Below are 18986 nucleotides of genomic sequence, written 5' to 3'. Positions count from 1 at the left end.
CATGCTAACTCTTTCTCTAATCTGCTGCCTCATTCAGTTTGGCGCGTAAAAATGGCGCAAGTTTCCTTGGAAACGGATCATTCCACACAGCGGTGGCAGGGGGGGAGCACGGCGCGTGACGTACTGTTTCTAGAACAATATAAGCACTGAGTAGATGTTTTGATTTTAGATATTTGTTCATAAAACACGTATATGGGTTATATTACAGCTATTTTATAAATAACATTACACATTAAATCTGTCATTTTTCTGCTTCTGTTCATTGCTCTGCTCTGGACCACGCCATTGCCTGTTTCTATGGAAACGGATCATTCCACTCCAGTAAAAAGGGGGAACAGGATTCTTCACTCTGTGTCTAAGAGCGAACTGAAATAATAATTAATAATTGTTCATTAATGTTTTTTTAAATATTTATTCAACTTGAATGTCATAAATCTGTGGAAACGGATCATTCAACTTAGTGGACCAACGGGGGGAAACACGACGCCTCACACACCACACACTGTCTATAGACCGTTAGATAAAATCTCTGGATAATTCTTAGAACATATTTATAACATATCAGTATGAAATGTGTTTTATTAACAAGATTAACAGGACGAGTTCCAATCCCGAGGCTCTGTTTGTTACTGTCGCTTTAAAAATAGAAAATGCCGGAACATGTTTCTATGGAGACCGATCATACCACTAACCACTTAAATGGGGGAGGGGGGTGGCGCGTGCAGCACTGTCTCTAAACCGTTTTAAATAGTGAATAATAAGCGACGCAAAATGGCCACTAATGATATATTAATAACATTTTTAAATAATGAATATATATAAATGTTATAGATAAATAATATACACAGGAAATACATTCGACTTTCTTCGCTGTGATGCTTGAAAAATCCCGCTGCATGTTTCTATGGTAACGGATCATTCCACTCCACCATCACAGGGGGCCCTGCCCACCACATGGAGCTGGCGATATAAAACAATAGAATCTAACAAATTCGCAACATGTTAATTAATTAAACATATCATTTATTGAATATATATTTAATACATATAATATAATCATTAATAAAGTGATCTCTCTAGCTATAATAATATCGTATTGATGCTACGTCGTTGGTTATTGGTGTAATTTACCTCTGAGCCACAAGATGGCGACAGCAAACACAAAAGCGCTTTATCGTCTTTAATTTCTTTATCTCTCTAAAACACATAAAAGAGTCAGCTGGGCTATTTAAAATAGGTTATAAAATATTGTTAATATATTTATTCAATATACAGTTTGTTGTTTTATTATATAAGAAGTGTACAATAAGTTAATAATTCTAGGTCTTTGGTCATAGGTGTAATTCACCACTCAGCCACAAGATGGCGACAGCAGCTGTAAAAGCGCTATAATTCTTTCTATTTAACTTTTTTAGAGTAATAAATAAATACAAAATGTCACTTAGGCGATTTAAAATAATACATTTTACTCACCTAACGTATTTATTTCACAATGTTCAGTATATCAACATGGTTTCGTATTTTAAATAAAAATCAGTGTAACGCTAAGTTGAATGCAGCAGGTTGTAGTTCAGCGCTCAGCCACCAGGGGGCGGAAGTGGAAGTTAAAGCGCTGGAACAGTCTTTCACCTGGTGGCGAAGAAGAAGAAACATCACCCGAGAAGAGTGGAGCTACGACAGGTTGGTGAAAATATATACCATTATTCTTCCTCTTGTGTTTGATAGTAATTTATATAATTAATATTAATATTGAGTGTATTATAGTCTGTAGTTGTTGCGTTTTTAAAGCGTTATGAAGGATGTTGTTTCACACAGCAGTGTGGTGTTAGCTGTTTTTAGCCAGTTAGCACATCAGCATTATTGACATGAGCATCTGTCATTTATTTACTCCGGATTATATTCAGAGGAGACAGAAATCTTTCCAAATTATTTTGGTTTTTTTTTTAACACTTATTTATTTCCCTCAGATGTGAGTTTCACCTGATTGATGGTGATTAGCACATCGCTAACATCATGTAATTAGCTGAACTGGTGTAACATTTCTCTCTGGCTCTGGATGAGAGCTGCAGAGTGAAGATCACACACTGTCTGTGAAGAAAGAAATCACAAAGAAATCATAAAGAAATCCTGTCTTTAATACTGCGTTCATCTCTTTTCCCTGTCACTTCCTGCCTAAATGGAAAGCAGCACGTGACGTCATGAGCACGGTGATGATGTCACGGGTTAAGATGATTTAATTTTTTTAGATTAAATAATAAAATTGTTGTCGTGGTTCCACAAACTAATAAAAAAAAAAAGAACATCAGGTTTAGAAGTGCTGTTCAGTGAAGTCTTCATATTGAAATTCTGTTTTTATAAAAAATGAATATGATAATTAGACACGCCCCCAATCACACAAGCCCCGCCCACACCTCTCAGCTGTACTTGCATATTAACTCTGATTGGATTTTTACAGCAAATAAACTATTTATAATTATAGAATATTATTGATTATATTGATATCAGTATGGTTTAATTTTTCATATTTATTGGATTAAAGATTTCTTTTAAGATTTCGCTTCAGAATCGATGAAGATAAAATCAGTTGATTGTAATAAATTGATATTTTTTTCACGTAAAGAACTCCATGGACCTGAATTGAACACGATACTGAGAGTCAGTAATGTTTATTGTGTGTGTGTGTGTGTGTGTGTGTGTGTGTGTGTAGGCGCGGCGATGCCTAAGAAGTTCCAGGGTGAGAACTCGAAGTCGGCGGCGGCGCGAGCTCGGAAAGCCGAGGCTAAAGCTGCAGCAGACGCAAAGAAACAGCAGGAGCTGGAGGACGCACTGTGGCAGGAAAGCGACAAACACGTGCTGAAGAAAGAGCAGAGGAAGGTCAGACTCTTCCTCATCCTCATCCTCATCTGTGTTCCCTCCACTCACTCCTCTGACACACTGCGCTGTCTGATAATAAATAATAATAATAATAATAATAATAATAATAGCTTACACTAAATTAACACTAACGGTTCTGCTCAGAGTGTCTGTGCCTCCACTGACTGAACACCACATTTAACAAAAACACAAGTGTTTGTGCGCACAGGAGTATGTGTGTGTGTGTGTGTGTGTGTGTGTGTGTGTGTGTGTGTGTGGTGTGTGTGAGATCATCCCTGCTGCTTTCAGCCAATCAGAACACACCGCACGTGGAGGAAGTGTATAGTGACAATCACTGGATTGGTGATAAATAAAGCTGTGTGTGTGTTAAAGCTGTGTGAGTGTGTTAAAGCTGAGAGTGTGTGTTAAAGCTGTGAGTGTGTGTTAAAGCTGTGAGTGTGTGTTAAAGCCGTGAGTGTGTGTTAAAGCTGTGAGAGTGTGTTAAAGCTGTGAGTGTGTTAAAGCTGAGTGTGTGTGTTAAAGCTGTGAGTGTGTGTTAAAGCTGTGAGTGTGTGTTAAAGCTGAGAGTGTGTGTTAAAGCTGTGAGAGTGTGTTAAAGCTGTGAGTGTGTTAAAGCTGTGAGTGTGTGTTAAAGCTGTGAGTGTGTGTTAAAGCTGTGAGTGTGTGTTAAAGCTGTGTGTGTGTTAAAGCTGTGAGTGTGTGTTAAAGCTGTGAGTGTGTGTTAAAGCTGAGAGTGTGTGTTAAAGCTGAGAGTGTGTGTTAAAGCTGAGAGTGTGTGTTAAAGCTGTGAGTGTGTTAAAGCTGTGAGAGTGTGTTAAAGCTGAGTGTGTGTGTTAAAGCTGAGTGTGTGTGTTAAAGCTGTGAGTGTGTTAAAGCTGTGAGTGTGTGTTAAAGCTGAGTGTGTGTGTTAAAGCTGTGAGTGTGTGTTAAAGCTGAGTGTGTGTGTTAAAGCTGTGAGTGTGTGTTAAAGCCGTGAGTGTGTGTTAAAGCTGAGAGTGTGTGTGTTAAAGCTGTGAGTGTGTGTTAAAGCTGTGAGTGTGTGTTAAAGCTGTGAGTGTGTGTTAAAGCTGTGAGTGTGTTAAAGCTGTGAGTGTGTTAAAGCTGAGTGTGTGTGTTAAAGCTGTGAGTGTGTGTTAAAGCTGTGAGTGTGTGTTAAAGCTGTGAGTGTGTTAAAGCTGTGAGTGTGTGTTAAAGCTGTGAGTGTGTTAAAGCTGAGTGTGTGTGTTAAAGCTGAGTGTGTGTGTTAAAGCTGTGAGTGTGTTAAAGCTGTGAGTGTGTGTTAAAGCTGTGAGTGTGTTAAAGCTGTGAGTGTGTGTTAAAGCTGAGAGTGTGTGTGTTAAAGCTGTGAGTGTGTTAAAGCTGTGAGTGTGTGTTAAAGCTGTGAGTGTGTTAAAGCTGAGTGTGTGTGTTAAAGCTGTGAGTGTGTGTTAAAGCTGTGAGTGTGTGTTAAAGCTGTGAGTGTGTTAAAGCTGTGAGTGTGTGTTAAAGCTGTGAGTGTGTGTTAAAGCTGTGAGTGTGTTAAAGCTGAGTGTGTGTGTTAAAGCTGTGAGTGTGTTAAAGCTGTGAGTGTGTGTTAAAGCTGTGAGTGTGTTAAAGCTGTGAGTGTGTGTTAAAGCTGTGAGTGTGTGTTAAAGCTGTGAGTGTGTTAAAGCTGTGAGAGTGTGTTAAAGCTGTGAGTGTGTTAAAGCTGTGAGTGTGTGTTAAAGCTGTGAGTGTGTGTTAAAGCTGTGAGTGTGTGTTAAAGCTGTGTGAGTGTGTTAAAGCTGTGAGTGTGTGTTAAAGCTGTGAGTGTGTGTTAAAGCTGTGAGTGTGTGTTAAAGCTGTGAGTGTGTTAAAGCTGTGAGTGTGTGTTAAAGCTGTGAGTGTGTTAAAGCTGTGAGTGTGTTAAAGCTGTGAGTGTGTGTGTTAAAGCTGTGAGTGTGTGTTAAAGCTGAGTGTGTGTGTTAAAGCTGTGAGTGTGTGTTAAAGCTGTGAGTGTGTGTTAAAGCTGTGAGTGTGTTAAAGCTGTGAGTGTGTGTTAAAGCCGTGAGTGTGTGTTAAAGCTGTGTGAGTGTGTTAAAGCTGTGAGTGTGTGTTAAAGCTGTGAGTGTGTGTTAAAGCTGAGTGTGTGTTAAAGCTGTGAGTGTGTTAAAGCTGTGAGTGTGTGTTAAAGCTGTGAGTGTGTTAAAGCTGAGTGTGTGTTAAAGCTGTGAGTGTGTTAAAGCTGAGTGTGTGTTAAAGCTGTGAGTGTGTTAAAGCTGTGAGTGTGTGTTAAAGCTGTGAGTGTGTTAAAGCTGTGAGTGTGTGTTAAAGCTGTGAGTGTGTTAAAGCTGAGTGTGTGTTAAAGCTGTGAGTGTGTGTTAAAGCTGTGAGTGTGTTAAAGCTGTGAGTGTGTGTTAAAGCTGTGAGAGTGTGTTAAAGCTGTGAGTGTGTGTTAAAGCTGTGTGTGTGTGTTAAAGCTGTGAGTGTGTGTTAAAGCTGTGAGTGTGTGTTAAAGCTGAGTGTGTGTGTTAAAGCTGTGAGTGTGTGTTAAAGCTGTGAGTGTGTTAAAGCTGTGAGTGTGTGTTAAAGCTGAGAGTGTGTGTTAAAGCTGTGAGTGTGTTAAAGCTGTGAGTGTGTGTTAAAGCTGAGTGTGTGTGTTAAAGCTGTGTGTGTGTGTTAAAGCTGTGTGTGTGTGTTAAAGCTGTGTGTGTGTTAAAGCTGTGAGTGTGTGTTAAAGCTGTGAGTGTGTGTTAAAGCTGTGAGTGTGTGTGTTAAAGCTGTGAGTGTGTGTGTTAAAGCTGTGAGTGTGTGTTAAAGCTGAGAGTGTGTGTTAAAGCTGTGAGTGTGTGTTAAAGCTGTGAGTGTGTGTGTTAAAGCTGTGTGTGTGTGTTAAAGCTGTGAGTGTGTGTTAAAGCTGTGAGTGTGTTAAAGCTGTGTGAGTGTGTTAAAGCTGTGTGAGTGTGTGTTAAAGCTGAGAGTGTGTGTTAAAGCTGTGAGTGTGTTAAAGCTGTGTGAGTGTGTTAAAGCTGTGTGAGTGTGTGTTAAAGCTGAGAGTGTGTGTTAAAGCTGTGAGTGTGTGTTAAAGCTGTGAGTGTGTGTTAAAGCTGTGAGTGTGTGTTAAAGCTGTGAGTGTGTGTTAAAGCTGTGAGTGTGTGTTAAAGCTGTGAGTGTGTTAAAGCTGTGTGAGTGTGTGTTAAAGCTGTGAGTGTGTGTTAAAGCTGTGAGTGTGTTAAAGCTGTGTGAGTGTGTTAAAGCTGTGTGAGTGTGTGTTAAAGCTGTGAGTGTGTGTTAAAGCTGTGAGTGTGTGTTAAAGCTGTGAGTGTGTGTTAAAGCTGTGAGTGTGTGTGTTAAAGCTGAGAGTGTGTGTTAAAGCTGTGAGTGTGTGTTAAAGCTGTGAGTGTGTGTGTTAAAGCTGTGTGTGTGTGTTAAAGCTGTGAGTGTGTGTTAAAGCTGTGAGTGTGTTAAAGCTGTGTGAGTGTGTTAAAGCTGTGTGAGTGTGTGTTAAAGCTGAGAGTGTGTGTTAAAGCTGAGTGTGTGTGTTAAAGCTGTGTGAGTGTGTGTTAAAGCTGAGAGTGTGTGTTAAAGCTGAGTGTGTGTGTTAAAGCTGTGAGTGTGTGTTAAAGCTGTGAGTGTGTTAAAGCTGTGTGAGTGTGTTAAAGCTGTGAGTGTGTTAAAGCTGTGAGTGTGTTAAAGCTGTGAGTGTGTTAAAGCTGAGTGTGTGTTAAAGCCGTGAGTGTGTGTTAAAGTTGTGTGTGTGTTAAAGCCGTGAGTGTGTGTTAAAGTTGTGTGTGTGTTAAAGCTGAGTGTGTGTGTTAAAGCCGTGAGTGTGTGTTAAAGCTGTGAGTGTGTTAAAGCTGTGAGTGTGTTAAAGCTGTGAGTGTGTGTTAAAGCTGTGAGTGTGTTAAAGCTGAGAGTGTGTGTTAAAGCCGTGAGTGTGTGTTAAAGCTGTGAGTGTGTTAAAGCTGTGAGTGTGTTAAAGCTGTGAGTGTGTGTTAAAGTTGTGTGTGTGTTAAAGCTGAGTGTGTGTGTTAAAGCCGTGAGTGTGTGTTAAAGCTGTGAGTGTGTTAAAGTTGTGTGTGTGTTAAAGCCGTGAGTGTGTGTTAAAGTTGTGTGTGTGTTAAAGCTGAGTGTGTGTGTTAAAGCCGTGAGTGTGTGTTAAAGCTGTGAGTGTGTTAAAGCTGTGAGTGTGTTAAAGCTGTGAGTGTGTGTTAAAGCTGTGAGTGTGTTAAAGCTGAGTGTGTGTGTTAAAGCCGTGAGTGTGTGTTAAAGCTGTGAGTGTGTTAAAGCTGTGAGTGTGTTAAAGCTGTGAGTGTGTGTTAAAGCTGTGAGTGTGTTAAAGCTGTGAGTGTGTTAAAGCTGTGAGTGTGTGTTAAAGCTGTGAGTGTGTTAAAGCTGTGAGTGTGTTAAAGCTGTGAGTGTGTGTTAAAGCTGTGAGTGTGTTAAAGCTGTGAGTGTGTGTTAAAGCTGTGAGTGTGTTAAAGCTGTGAGTGTGTGTTAAAGCTGTGAGTGTGTGTTAAAGCTGTGAGTGTGTTAAAGCTGAGTGTGTGTGTGTTAAAGCTGTGAGTGTGTTAAAGCTGTGAGTGTGTTAAAGCTGTGAGTGTGTTAAAGCTGTGAGTGTGTGTTAAAGCTGTGTGTGTGTGTTAAAGCTGTGAGTGTGTTAAAGCTGTGAGTGTGTTAAAGCTGTGAGTGTGTTAAAGCTGTGTGAGTGTGTTAAAGCTGTGAGAGTGTGTTAAAGCTGTGAGTGTGTTAAAGCTGTGAGTGTGTTAAAGCCGTGAGTGTGTGTTAAAGCTGTGAGTGTGTGTTAAAGCTGTGTGAGTGTGTTAAAGCTGTGAGTGTGTGTGTTAAAGCTGTGAGTGTGTGTTAAAGCTGTGAGTGTGTTAAAGCTGTGAGTGTGTGTTAAAGCTGTGAGTGTGTGTTAAAGCTGTGAGTGTGTTAAAGCTGAGTGTGTGTGTGTTAAAGCTGTGAGTGTGTTAAAGCTGTGAGTGTGTTAAAGCTGTGAGTGTGTTAAAGCTGTGAGTGTGTGTTAAAGCTGTGTGTGTGTGTTAAAGCTGTGAGTGTGTTAAAGCTGTGAGTGTGTGTTAAAGCTGTGTGTGTGTGTTAAAGCTGTGTGTGTGTGTTAAAGCTGTGAGTGTGTGTGTTAAAGCTGTGAGTGTGTTAAAGCTGTGTGTGTGTGTTAAAGCTGTGAGTGTGTTAAAGCTGTGAGTGTGTTAAAGCCGTGAGTGTGTGTTAAAGCTGTGAGTGTGTGTTAAAGCTGTGAGTGTGTTAAAGCTGTGAGTGTGTTAAAGCTGTGTGTGTGTGTTAAAGCTGTGTGTGTGTGTTAAAGCTGTGTGTGTGTGTTAAAGCTGTGAGTGTGTTAAAGCTGTGAGTGTGTTAAAGCTGTGAGTGTGTTAAAGCTGGGTGAGTGTGTTAAAGCTGTGTGTGTGTTAAAGCTGAGAGTGTGTGTTAAAGCTGAGAGTGTGTGTGTTAAAGCTGTGTGAGTGTGTTAAAGCTGTGTGAGTGTGTTAAAGCTGTGAGTGTGTTAAAGCTGTGAGTGTGTTAAAGCTGAGTGTGTGTTAAAGCTGTGAGTGTGTGTTAAAGCTGTGAGTGTGTGTTAAAGCTGTGAGTGTGTGTTAAAGCTGTGAGTGTGTGTTAAAGCTGTGAGTGTGTGTTAAAGCTGTGAGTGTGTTAAAGCTGTGTGTGTGTTAAAGCTGAGAGTGTGTGTTAAAGCTGAGAGTGTGTGTGTTAAAGCTGTGTGAGTGTGTTAAAGCTGTGAGTGTGTTAAAGCTGTGAGTGTGTTAAAGCTGAGTGTGTGTTAAAGCTGAGTGTGTGTTAAAGCTGAGTGTGTGTTAAAGCTGTGAGTGTGTTAAAGCCGTGAGTGTGTGTTAAAGCCGTGAGTGTGTGTTAAAGCCGTGAGTGTGTGTTAAAGCCGTGAGTGTGTGTTAAAGCCGTGAGTGTGTGTTAAAGCTGTGAGTGTGTGTTAAAGCCGTGAGTGTGTGTTAAAGCCGTGAGTGTGTGTTAAAGCCGTGAGTGTGTGTTAAAGCTGTGTGTGTGTTAAAGCTGAGTGTGTGTTAAAGCTGTGAGTGTGTGTTAAAGCTGTGAGTGTGTTAAAGCTGTGAGTGTGTTAAAGCTGTGAGTGTGTGTTAAAGCTGTGAGTGTGTGTTAAAGCTGTGAGTGTGTGTTAAAGCTGTGTGAGTGTGTGTTAAAGCTGTGAGTGTGTTAAAGCTGTGAGTGTGTGTTAAAGCTGTGAGTGTGTTAAAGCTGAGTGTGTGTTAAAGCTGTGAGAGTGTGTTAAAGCTGTGAGTGTGTGTTAAAGCTGTGAGTGTGTGTTAAAGCTGAGAGTGTGTGTGTTAAAGCTGAGAGTGTGTGTGTTAAAGCTGAGAGTGTGTGTGTTAAAGCTGTGTGAGTGTGTTAAAGCTGTGAGTGTGTTAAAGCCGTGAGTGTGTGTTAAAGCCGTGAGTGTGTGTTAAAGCCGTGAGTGTGTTAAAGCTGTGAGTGTGTGTTAAAGCTGTGAGTGTGTGTTAAAGCTGTGAGTGTGTTAAAGCTGTGAGTGTGTTAAAGCTGTGAGTGTGTTAAAGCTGTGAGTGTGTGTTAAAGCTGTGTGAGTGTGTTAAAGCTGTGAGTGTGTGTTAAAGCTGTGAGTGTGTGTTAAAGCCGTGAGTGTGTGTTAAAGCCGTGAGTGTGTGTTAAAGCCGTGAGTGTGTGTTAAAGCCGTGAGTGTGTTAAAGCCGTGAGTGTGTGTTAAAGCTGTGAGTGTGTGTTAAAGCTGTGAGTGTGTGTTAAAGCTGTGAGTGTGTGTTAAAGCTGTGAGTGTGTTAAAGCTGTGTGTGTGTTAAAGCTGTGAGTGTGTTAAAGCTGAGTGTGTGTTAAAGCTGAGTGTGTGTTAAAGCCGTGAGTGTGTGTTAAAGTTGTGTGTGTGTGTGTTAAAGCTGTGTGAGTGTGTGTTAAAGCTGTGAGTGTGTGTTAAAGCTGAGTGTGTGTTAAAGCTGTGAGTGTGTTAAAGCTGTGAGTGTGTTAAAGCTGTGTGTGTGTTAAAGCTGTGAGTGTGTTAAAGCTGAGTGTGTGTTAAAGCTGAGTGTGTGTTAAAGCCGTGAGTGTGTGTTAAAGTTGTGTGTGTGTGTGTTAAAGCTGTGAGTGTGTGTTAAAGCTGTGAGTGTGTTAAAGCTGTGAGTGTGTTAAAGCTGTGAGTGTGTGTTAAAGCTGTGTGAGTGTGTTAAAGCTGAGTGTGTGTTAAAGCTGTGAGTGTGTTAAAGCTGTGAGTGTGTTAAAGCTGAGTGTGTGTTAAAGCTGAGTGTGTGTTAAAGCCGTGAGTGTGTGTTAAAGCCGTGAGTGTGTGTTAAAGCCGTGAGTGTGTTAAAGCCGTGAGTGTGTGTTAAAGCTGTGTGAGTGTGTTAAAGCTGTGAGTGTGTGTTAAAGCTGTGAGTGTGTGTTAAAGCTGTGAGTGTGTTAAAGCTGTGAGTGTGTGTTAAAGCTGTGAGTGTGTTAAAGCTGTGAGTGTGTGTTAAAGCTGTGAGTGTGTGTTAAAGCTGTGAGTGTGTTAAAGCTGTGAGTGTGTGTTAAAGCTGAGTGAGTGTGTTAAAGCCGTGAGTGTGTTAAAGCCGTGAGTGTGTGTTAAAGCCGTGAGTGTGTGTTAAAGCCGTGAGTGTGTTAAAGCCGTGAGTGTGTGTTAAAGCTGTGTGAGTGTGTTAAAGCTGTGAGTGTGTTAAAGCTGTGAGTGTGTGTTAAAGCTGTGAGTGTGTTAAAGCTGTGAGTGTGTGTTAAAGCTGTGAGTGTGTTAAAGCTGTGTGTGTGTGTTAAAGCTGTGAGTGTGTGTTAAAGCTGTGAGTGTGTGTTAAAGCTGTGAGTGTGTTAAAGCTGAGTGTGTGTTAAAGCTGTGAGTGTGTGTTAAAGCTGTGAGTGTGTGTTAAAGCTGTGAGTGTGTTAAAGCTGTGAGTGTGTTAAAGCTGAGTGTGTGTTAAAGCTGTGAGTGTGTTAAAGCTGTGAGTGTGTGTTAAAGCTGTGAGTGTGTGTTAAAGCTGAGTGTGTGTTAAAGCTGTGAGTGTGTTAAAGCTGTGAGTGTGTTAAAGCTGAGTGAGTGTGTTAAAGCTGAGTGTGTGTTAAAGCTGTGAGTGTGTGTTAAAGCTGTGAGTGTGTGTTAAAGCTGTGAGTGTGTGTTAAAGCTGTGAGTGTGTTAAAGCTGTGTGAGTGTGTGTTAAAGCTGAGAGTGTGTGTTAAAGCTGTGAGTGTGTTAAAGCTGTGAGTGTGTTAAAGCTGTGAGTGTGTGTTAAAGCTGTGTGAGTGTGTGTTAAAGCTGAGAGTGTGTGTTAAAGCTGTGAGTGTGTTAAAGCTGTGAGTGTGTGTTAAAGCTGTGAGTGTGTTAAAGCTGTGAGTGTGTTAAAGCTGAGTGTGTGTTAAAGCTGAGTGTGTGTTAAAGCTGTGAGTGTGTGTTAAAGCTGTGAGTGTGTTAAAGCTGTGAGTGTGTGTTAAAGCTGTGAGTGTGTGTTAAAGCTGTGAGTGTGTGTGTTAAAGCTGTGAATGTGTGTTAAAGCTGTGAGTGTGTTAAAGCTGTGAGTGTGTGTTAAAGCTGTGAGTGTGTGTTAAAGCTGTGAGTGTGTGTGTTAAAGCTGTGAGTGTGTGTTAAAGCTGTGAGTGTGTGTTAAAGCTGTGAGAGTGTGTTAAAGCTGTGAGTGTGTGTTAAAGCTGTGAGTGTGTTAAAGCTGTGAGTGTGTTAAAGCTGTGAGTGTGTGTTAAAGCTGTGTGAGTGTGTGTTAAAGCTGAGAGTGTGTGTTAAAGCTGTGAGTGTGTGTTAAAGCTGTGAGTGTGTGTTAAAGCTGAGAGTGTGTGTTAAAGCTGAGAGTGTGTGTTAAAGCTGTGAGTGTGTTAAAGCTGTGAGTGTGTTAAAGCTGTGAGTGTGTGTGTTAAAGCTGTGAGTGTGTGTTAAAGCTGAGTGTGTGTTAAAGCTGAGTGTGTGTTAAAGCTGTGAGTGTGTTAAAGCTGTGAGTGTGTGTTAAAGCTGTGTGAGTGTGTGTTAAAGCTGTGTGAGTGTGTGTTAAAGCTGTGTGAGAGTGTGTTAAAGCTGTGAGTGTGTTAAAGCTGTGAGTGTGTTAAAGCTGTGTGTGTGTTAAAGCTGTGAGTGTGTTAAAGCTGTGTGAGTGTGTGTTAAAGCTGTGTGAGTGTGTTAAAGCTGAGAGTGTGTGTTAAAGCTGTGAGTGTGTGTTAAAGCTGAGTGTGTGTTAAAGCTGTGAGTGTGTTAAAGCTGTGAGTGTGTTAAAGCTGTGAGTGTGTTAAAGCCGTGAGTGTGTGTTAAAGCCGTGAGTGTGTGTTAAAGCCGTGTGAGTGTGTTAAAGCTGAGAGTGTGTTAAAGCTCAGTGTGTGTGTTAAAGCTGTGAGTGTGTGTTAAAGCTCAGTGTGTGTGTTAAAGCTCAGTGTGTGTGTTAAAGTTGTGTGTGTGTGTGTTAAAGCTGAGTGTGTGTGTTAAAGCTGTGAGTGTGTGTTAAAGCTGTGAGAGTGTGTGTTAAAGCTGTGAGAGTGTGTTAAAGCTGTGAGTGTGTGTTAAAGCTGTGAGAGTGTGTTAAAGCTGTGAGTGTGTGTTAAAGCTGTGAGTGTGTGTGTTAAAGCTGTGAGAGTGTGTTAAAGCTGTGAGTGTGTTAAAGCTGAGTGTGTGTGTTAAAGCTGAGTGAGTGTGTTAAAGCTGTGAGAGTGTGTTAAAGCTGTGAGTGTGTGTTAAAGCTGTGAGAGTGTGTTAAAGCTGTGAGTGTGTTAAAGCTGAGTGTGTGTGTTAAAGCTGAGTGAGTGTGTTAAAGCTGTGTGAGTGTGTTAAAGCTGAGTGTGTGTGTTAAAGCTGTGAGAGTGTGTGTTAAAGCTGAGCTAGCGCTTAAACCTGAATCTTCTGACACACAGTTCTACAGTCGGTGAAGCCACTGCACTGTTTCTGTGCGATTCACTCAGTGAACACCGGGGGGCGCTGAACCCTCACCTTCCATCAGCCCTCACGCTCCTGCCTTTACAGTAATCTTTATTACTATTATTATTATTATTATTATTATTAGTTTGAATAAGATCAGATCATTAAAAGAATTAAATATAGGAAAATTAAAACATATAATTATAACATAATTAAGTGCAATAGCTTACACACCCCATGGCCTCTGGGTTTTACACAAAAAAGGGAGGATTCGAAGAAAGTAAAATAGTGTGAAAGTGTAACGAGGCAAAAAGCACCTGATCACGTTCCTGCTTATGATTTTATTTTGTATTTTTTCAGGAGATGATTAACGTTTTCACTTGTTTCTGATATTTGTTCAGTTTTTTCCAGTTTAAAAAAAATTGATACAAATAACTGTTTCCTTTTTATTTCCTCTTCATCATCATCTTCATCACCTTCATCTCCATCTTCATCATCTCCATCTTCATCATCTCCATCTTCATCACCTTCATCTCCATCGTCATCTCCACCTTTATTTTCACCTCCACTCACGTCCCCTTCACTTTTCTGCTCCTGATGGATTCCACACTGCTTTATTATCGTCACTGTATCAGATACATCAGACACATCAGGCTCCATCTGTCTCCTGTCCTGAGACTCTTCTATTTATTTGATGTTTATCTGATCCAGGATCTGATCCAGGCGTCTTCCTGCGCTATGGCCGAGGTCATGTGACCCTGCAGCCGAGCCCTTTAAGCTTTCTCAGGAAATGAAGCGCCACAAAAGCCGACACAAACCCAGTCCACTCACGCTAACGTCCTGATCCGATCACCTCCCTGAGCCGTGTCACACACACACTCTCACACACACACACACACACACACACACACACACACACACACACTCACACACACACACATACTGTCTCACACAAACCCAGTCCACTCACGCTAACGTCCTGATCCGATCACCTCACTGAGCCGTGTCACACACACACTCTCACACACACACACACACACACACACACACTCACTCTCACACACACACACACTGTCTCACACAAACCCAGTCCACTCACGCTAACGTCCTGATCCGATCACCTCACTGAGCCGTGTCTCACCTACCTGTCTCACACACACACTCTCACACACACACACACACTGTCTCACACACACTGTCTCACACACACCCAGTATCTCTCTCTCTCCCTCTCTCTCTCTCCCTCTCTTTCTCTTTCTCCCTCTTTGATTGGCCGCGTCTCTTTGACTCGATCTCTTTCATCTCGGCGTTCCGCTGTGATTGGTCTATTTTTAGATCTTCTAAGCTTGGGTTGGTCAGTGTGGCAGACCTTTACTCTGATTGGCTGTTTGTTGTGTGTGTTTGGGGTCAGTGGTGTCAGTGATGACCTTTAACCTCTGTCACTCAGTGAGGTTGTTTTTCATCTAAAGGAAACTCGGTGAGAGAAAATCAGATCACGATGTTTAGGTGACAAAATGGCGACAGAGAAGTGAAGCTTTTTCTAATAAACTGCGTTCAGTGGGATTTTTATTCACCAGCTACAGACTGTGACTTTAACGGAGTTATAAGCGCTAATGATACCTGCATCAGTGCATCATAATGTTCATATATCACAATATTCCTATCATTTCATCACATCACTGAGGTTTAAATTAAACTGAAGCGGCTGAGGTGTAGAGTCATAAGGGATTGTTAGAGGGTTCATTAGGAGTCGTTCCAGGTTCTGAAAGGAGTCTTTAGATTTTTGGGTGATTGTGGGTTATTAGAAGTCATTAGCCGTTGTTAGACGTCGTTAGGGGTTATGAGATATTATTAGGGGTTATTAGATATCATTAGAAGAATTAGATGTCATTAGAGCTTATTAGACGTCATTGGGGTAATTAGACGTGATTAGGGGTCATTAGATGTCATTGGGATTATGAGATACACTATATTGCCAAAAGTTTTGGGACGTCTGCCTTTACATGCACATGAACTTTAATGACATTCCATTCTTAATCCGTAGGGTTTAATATGGAGTTGTCCCTTTGCAGCTATAACAGCTTCAGCTCTTCTGGGAAGCTTTTCACAAGGTTTAGGAGTGTGTTTATGGGAATTTTTTCTAGAAGCGCATGTGTGAGGTCAGGCACTGATGTTGGACGAGAAGGCCTGGCTCTAATTCCGCTCTAATTCATCCCAAAGGTGTTCTATGGGGTTGAGGTCAGGACTCTGTGCAGGTTCCCACCTGTGCAATATCACGGTACCACGCTTGAATTCGCTGAGCTCCTGAGAGCGACCCATTCTTTCACAGATGTTTGTAGAAGCAGTCTGCATGCCTAGGTGCTTGATTTTATACACCTGTGGCCATGGAAGTGATTGGAACACCTGAATTCAATGATTTGGAGGGGTGTCCCAATACTTTTGGCAATATAGTGTATCATTAGGGGTTATGAGCTGTCATCAGGGATTTTCCAGGTCACTAGGCATAATTTCAGTTTTTAGGTATAATTTGAGGTTATTAAAGGTTATATATTGTTAACTGAGACAAATCAGTCGTGTAAATGGGACTCGTATGAAATAATTTGTTAACGCTGTCTGACCTCAGGAACACGTCGCTGTCTGACCTCAGGAACACGTCGCTGTCTGACCTCAGGAGCGCGTCGCTGTCTGACCTCAGGAGCACATCTCGTCGTCTGCGTCACGCCGGGAAAGTCTGCTTGAGCACCGACACTCTGAGAAATGTAGGGCTCGGGGACGTTAATTTGGGACGCGCACGTCTCCGGGGGACGGAACACACCCCGATTTAACCGTGTTACTGTGGCATCGGACACTCGAGAGCGCTCTGGTGTGTGTGTTGTCTATTTTCTGACATCACTTTCTAGTTGCTAGCAATACAGATGTTAGAAAAGCAGTGACTGCTAATGATACAGATGTTCTTCAGGGTCATTAGGGTTGATTAGGGGCTAGGGCTGGGCGACGTGACCAAATAATAACGATATCATGATATGTCAAGTTACGTCACAGTGAGATTTTCAGAGATACTGTGGATTTTTAAAATAAATTTAATTACAAACTGAAGGGATGCAACAGATTTGATGGTGTATCGTAGAAAGGTCTTTGAGAACCCTGACCTGGTATTGTTGTCCTGTCACCCAGCCCTGTTAGGGGTCGTTCCAGGTCATCAGTGCTGATAAGGAGAGTTTTGTCTTTTTTCTTCTTACATCACTTCCTGTCTGAAGTTGCTAGTAAGCAAAATATCTTTCTACTTTATCTTTTTCCTTTTTAAATCTCTGCAGCTCGTTACACGCAGGCGTGTGTTATCATGGACACTTCTCAGTGTGTTCCTGTTGGGGAAGAGAGTGATGTCGTCTGTGTATCGCTGTTTTGTTTTGGATAAATCTGTGAGTATCGCATGTGTCTTTCTTGGCAAAGTGTTGCAGTAACAAAAATCTCCTAAGCAGTGATGAAAGGTTGAGGAAGATGATGTGGAAGTGTAATATGGCCAGGTGGAGAATTAGGACACGGCCGTAATAATGGAGTAATGGGACGCAGTAATGCAGGTCAGTGGAGTCCGCGTGTTTAATCCCTCACTGCGTCTAATTTTATCCTGCGATACACACAGGACGCCTCGGTCCTTCAAAAATCCTTGAAAGTCATGTTCGCTACTTAGACATGGTTTGTGTTGTTTTCTGCTGTCTCTTTATATCAGGAGAAAAAAAACCTAGAATGACAGAATGACGTTAAATGAGCACTGGGATCTGAAGTGCGTGTGCGTGTGCGTGTGCGTGTGTGTGTGTGTGTGTGTAGGATGAAAAGGAGAAGAAGAGACTGGAAGCTCTGGAGAGGAAGAGAGAGAACCAGCGTCTCCTGGATGAAGAGGATTCGAAGCTGAAGGGCAAACAGAGCCGAGAAACGCTGAGCAAAATGACACGAGCTCAGATCGAGCAGAACCTCGACCGAGAACAAGCGCTTAAAGACACGGAGAAGAAAGGTTTTACACACACACACACACACACACATATATATTTGGGACTTAAACAAATAAAGATACATGATTTGGCCTGAACAGATAAACTATCCTAAATGAATACACGTACAGGTCTGAACTGTAGCTGGAGTTTTTTGTTGGTTTTTTGGCAGCTTCAGATGAAGTGTCTGCACCAGGATCCTGCAGGACGAAACAAAATAAAAAAGTTGCGTGAGGTTTTTATGGGCTGTTTTATAGAGCAGCTGTTCTGGAAGTTGATTGGGAGGGTTGCCAGGTTTGCAACCTAACTGCAACTCAAAAACAGAAAAACTATCGCAGAAGTTTCAGACACAGGAAACAGGAAACAGTTCTCCTTCTCATAAGAAATAAATTAACAATGATGCACGTTTCTGATTCGCAGTATGTATTTGCAATACGCGGATATTATACACAGAATCTGGCAACCCTTCTCACAGAATAAATATTAAAGTCATTAACGATAAACGAATGGGAGATGCACTACTGGGTTTTTTCATCAGTGGTTTGTTCCAGTAGCTCGAATTTATCACGACCTTACTGAGCTCTGAATTAAAACCGTATTTCTATACAAACTATATATAAATAATACACACACACACACAGTATGGGTTACAGGATGTACAGTTTGTTATCATAAATCCTGTTTTTTCTTTTTTTATAGAGAAGAGTCATTTGGAGACGCCGCTGGAGGAGAACATTAACCACGTCATTCCTGAAGAAGAATCGGCCCGGACCATCGAGGACGCCATCGCTATGCTCAGGTATCATTATCATTATTATTATTATTATTATTATCATTATTATTATTATTATTATTACCACCACACACTATTTTAACACTTTCCTTAGCAGGTTATTTTTATCTATTATCTTTTTTTTGTTTTATTTATTTATCTGTTTATTTGTTTGTTTAATTCATTAATTTCTTCATTAACTTAACTATTTATTTTCAGGGCATCTTTTCCTTGGACACAGTTTGACAAAACTGAGCCAAACTTTATTAAATTATCAGAAAGTTGTGGATTTTTCTTTAAAAAACACATTTAGATTAGATTGTGTGTGTTACGCAGCGTTCCTGCGCAGATCTGGGGAAAAAAAGGTCTGATATTTAAAGGCAGGTTTTGGGGAAAGTATGAATATTCTGTTGTTAAAATAAAATTAAAGACATTAAGGTTCTAAATCTTAAAACATTCTTTTATTCTCATTTTTTTCACTTTAAAATGATTAAGGAAACTGAACATGGAAAGTCTGAACAGCTAAATATTATTTTGGAAAAAGCTTTGAATTGACAAAAATGGGAATTCCACTCAGAGTCAGTGTTGCATGTTTTTTAAAAGTAATGTATAATTCCATAACATCATTAGGGATTAATATTATTTACAGCTATTCGTTGGTTACATAACTGTTTTGAAGTTTGAAAATGAAATTGATCGTGTGTGTGTGTGTGTGTGTGTGTTTGAAGCACTAAAGAGGATCTGGACCGCCACCCCGAGCGCAGGATGAAGGCGGCCTACGCTGCGTTTGAGGAGGCCAACATGCCTCGTCTGAAGATGGAGAACCCCAACATGCGCCTGTCTCAGCTCAAACAGCAGCTGAAGAAAGAGTGGACGAAGTCTCCGGAGAACCCGTTAAACCAGCGCTTCGTCACCTACAACTCCAAGTAACCACGCCCACACGGCGAGATCTCAGAGACTGACACGCGTAACACAGGGTCTGCACCAATCCCCGACCACACCCTGACCTCTGACCCCTGACCCCGACCCAGACGAACCGCCCAGACGTCTGACCCCACAAATTCTTACTGAAGCTCCAGTTTGTGCCATCCTCCAATTTCACACTCTGATTCAAAAGCAGATCAGTTCATTTTATTATTAGACGGTTTTTTGGTTTTTTGGTAAAAATAAAGAACAGAGTGCACTTGAGTAACTTTCTGAACCCGAGATTTAGACGTTGATGAAGTGCATCCTAGCAATAAACACCACGTTGGCTTACAGTAGTGTATTAATACTCAGAGATGAGTTTCTGCCTCCTGCAACTGAAATGTAGTAATGTTATTAAACTGCTGAACAAACTGAGCTGGGTATGAACACTGTCAGGAGTGTGTGTGTGTGTGTGTGTGTGTGTGTGTGTGTGTGTGTGTGAGACAAGTGTAACTGGAGACGATGGGTTACTGCCATTTTGGAAATCAGTCACATCAGAAACGGTTTGTTTGATCAGCTGATCATTTGGATGGAGTGATCATTTGGGGCGATCAGAAGAAGATCAGCT

At 41.3% G+C, this 18986-nt stretch overlaps 1 protein-coding gene across 1 annotated transcript; it reads left to right on the top strand.

The window, feature by feature from the left end:
- Window positions 1-1574: 1574 nt before the first annotated feature.
- Window positions 1575-18793, top strand: ccdc124 (coiled-coil domain containing 124). Its single transcript, XM_026911606.2, has 5 exons — window positions 1575-1680; window positions 2708-2874; window positions 16520-16703; window positions 17380-17479; window positions 18181-18793. Exons 2-5 carry the CDS (start codon window positions 2716-2718, stop codon window positions 18380-18382), a joined length of 645 nt encoding a protein of 214 aa, XP_026767407.1. The 5' UTR covers window positions 1575-1680; window positions 2708-2715; the 3' UTR covers window positions 18383-18793.
- The last annotated feature ends 193 nt before the right edge of the window (window positions 18794-18986 follow it).

Source organism: Pangasianodon hypophthalmus, chromosome 8 (genome assembly GCF_027358585.1).
Source record: "Pangasianodon hypophthalmus isolate fPanHyp1 chromosome 8, fPanHyp1.pri, whole genome shotgun sequence".
Lineage (NCBI taxonomy): Eukaryota > Metazoa > Chordata > Actinopteri > Siluriformes > Pangasiidae > Pangasianodon > Pangasianodon hypophthalmus.
This window is presented reverse-complemented; position numbering and strand designations above follow the sequence as displayed.

What these genes read in the sequence shown, in the direction of transcription:
- ccdc124 (XM_026911606.2), top strand. Translation starts at nt 2,716, where the DNA reads ATGCCTAAGAAGTTCCAGGGTGAGAACTCGAAGTCGGCGGCGGCGCGA. An exon ending in TGAAGAAAGAGCAGAGGAAG is followed by an intron (nt 2,875 to 16,519) that starts GTCAGACTCTTC and finishes GTGTGTGTGTAG; the next exon opens with GATGAAAAGGAGAAGAAGAG. An exon ending in GACGCCATCGCTATGCTCAG is followed by an intron (nt 17,480 to 18,180) that starts GTATCATTATCA and finishes GTGTGTTTGAAG; the next exon opens with CACTAAAGAGGATCTGGACC.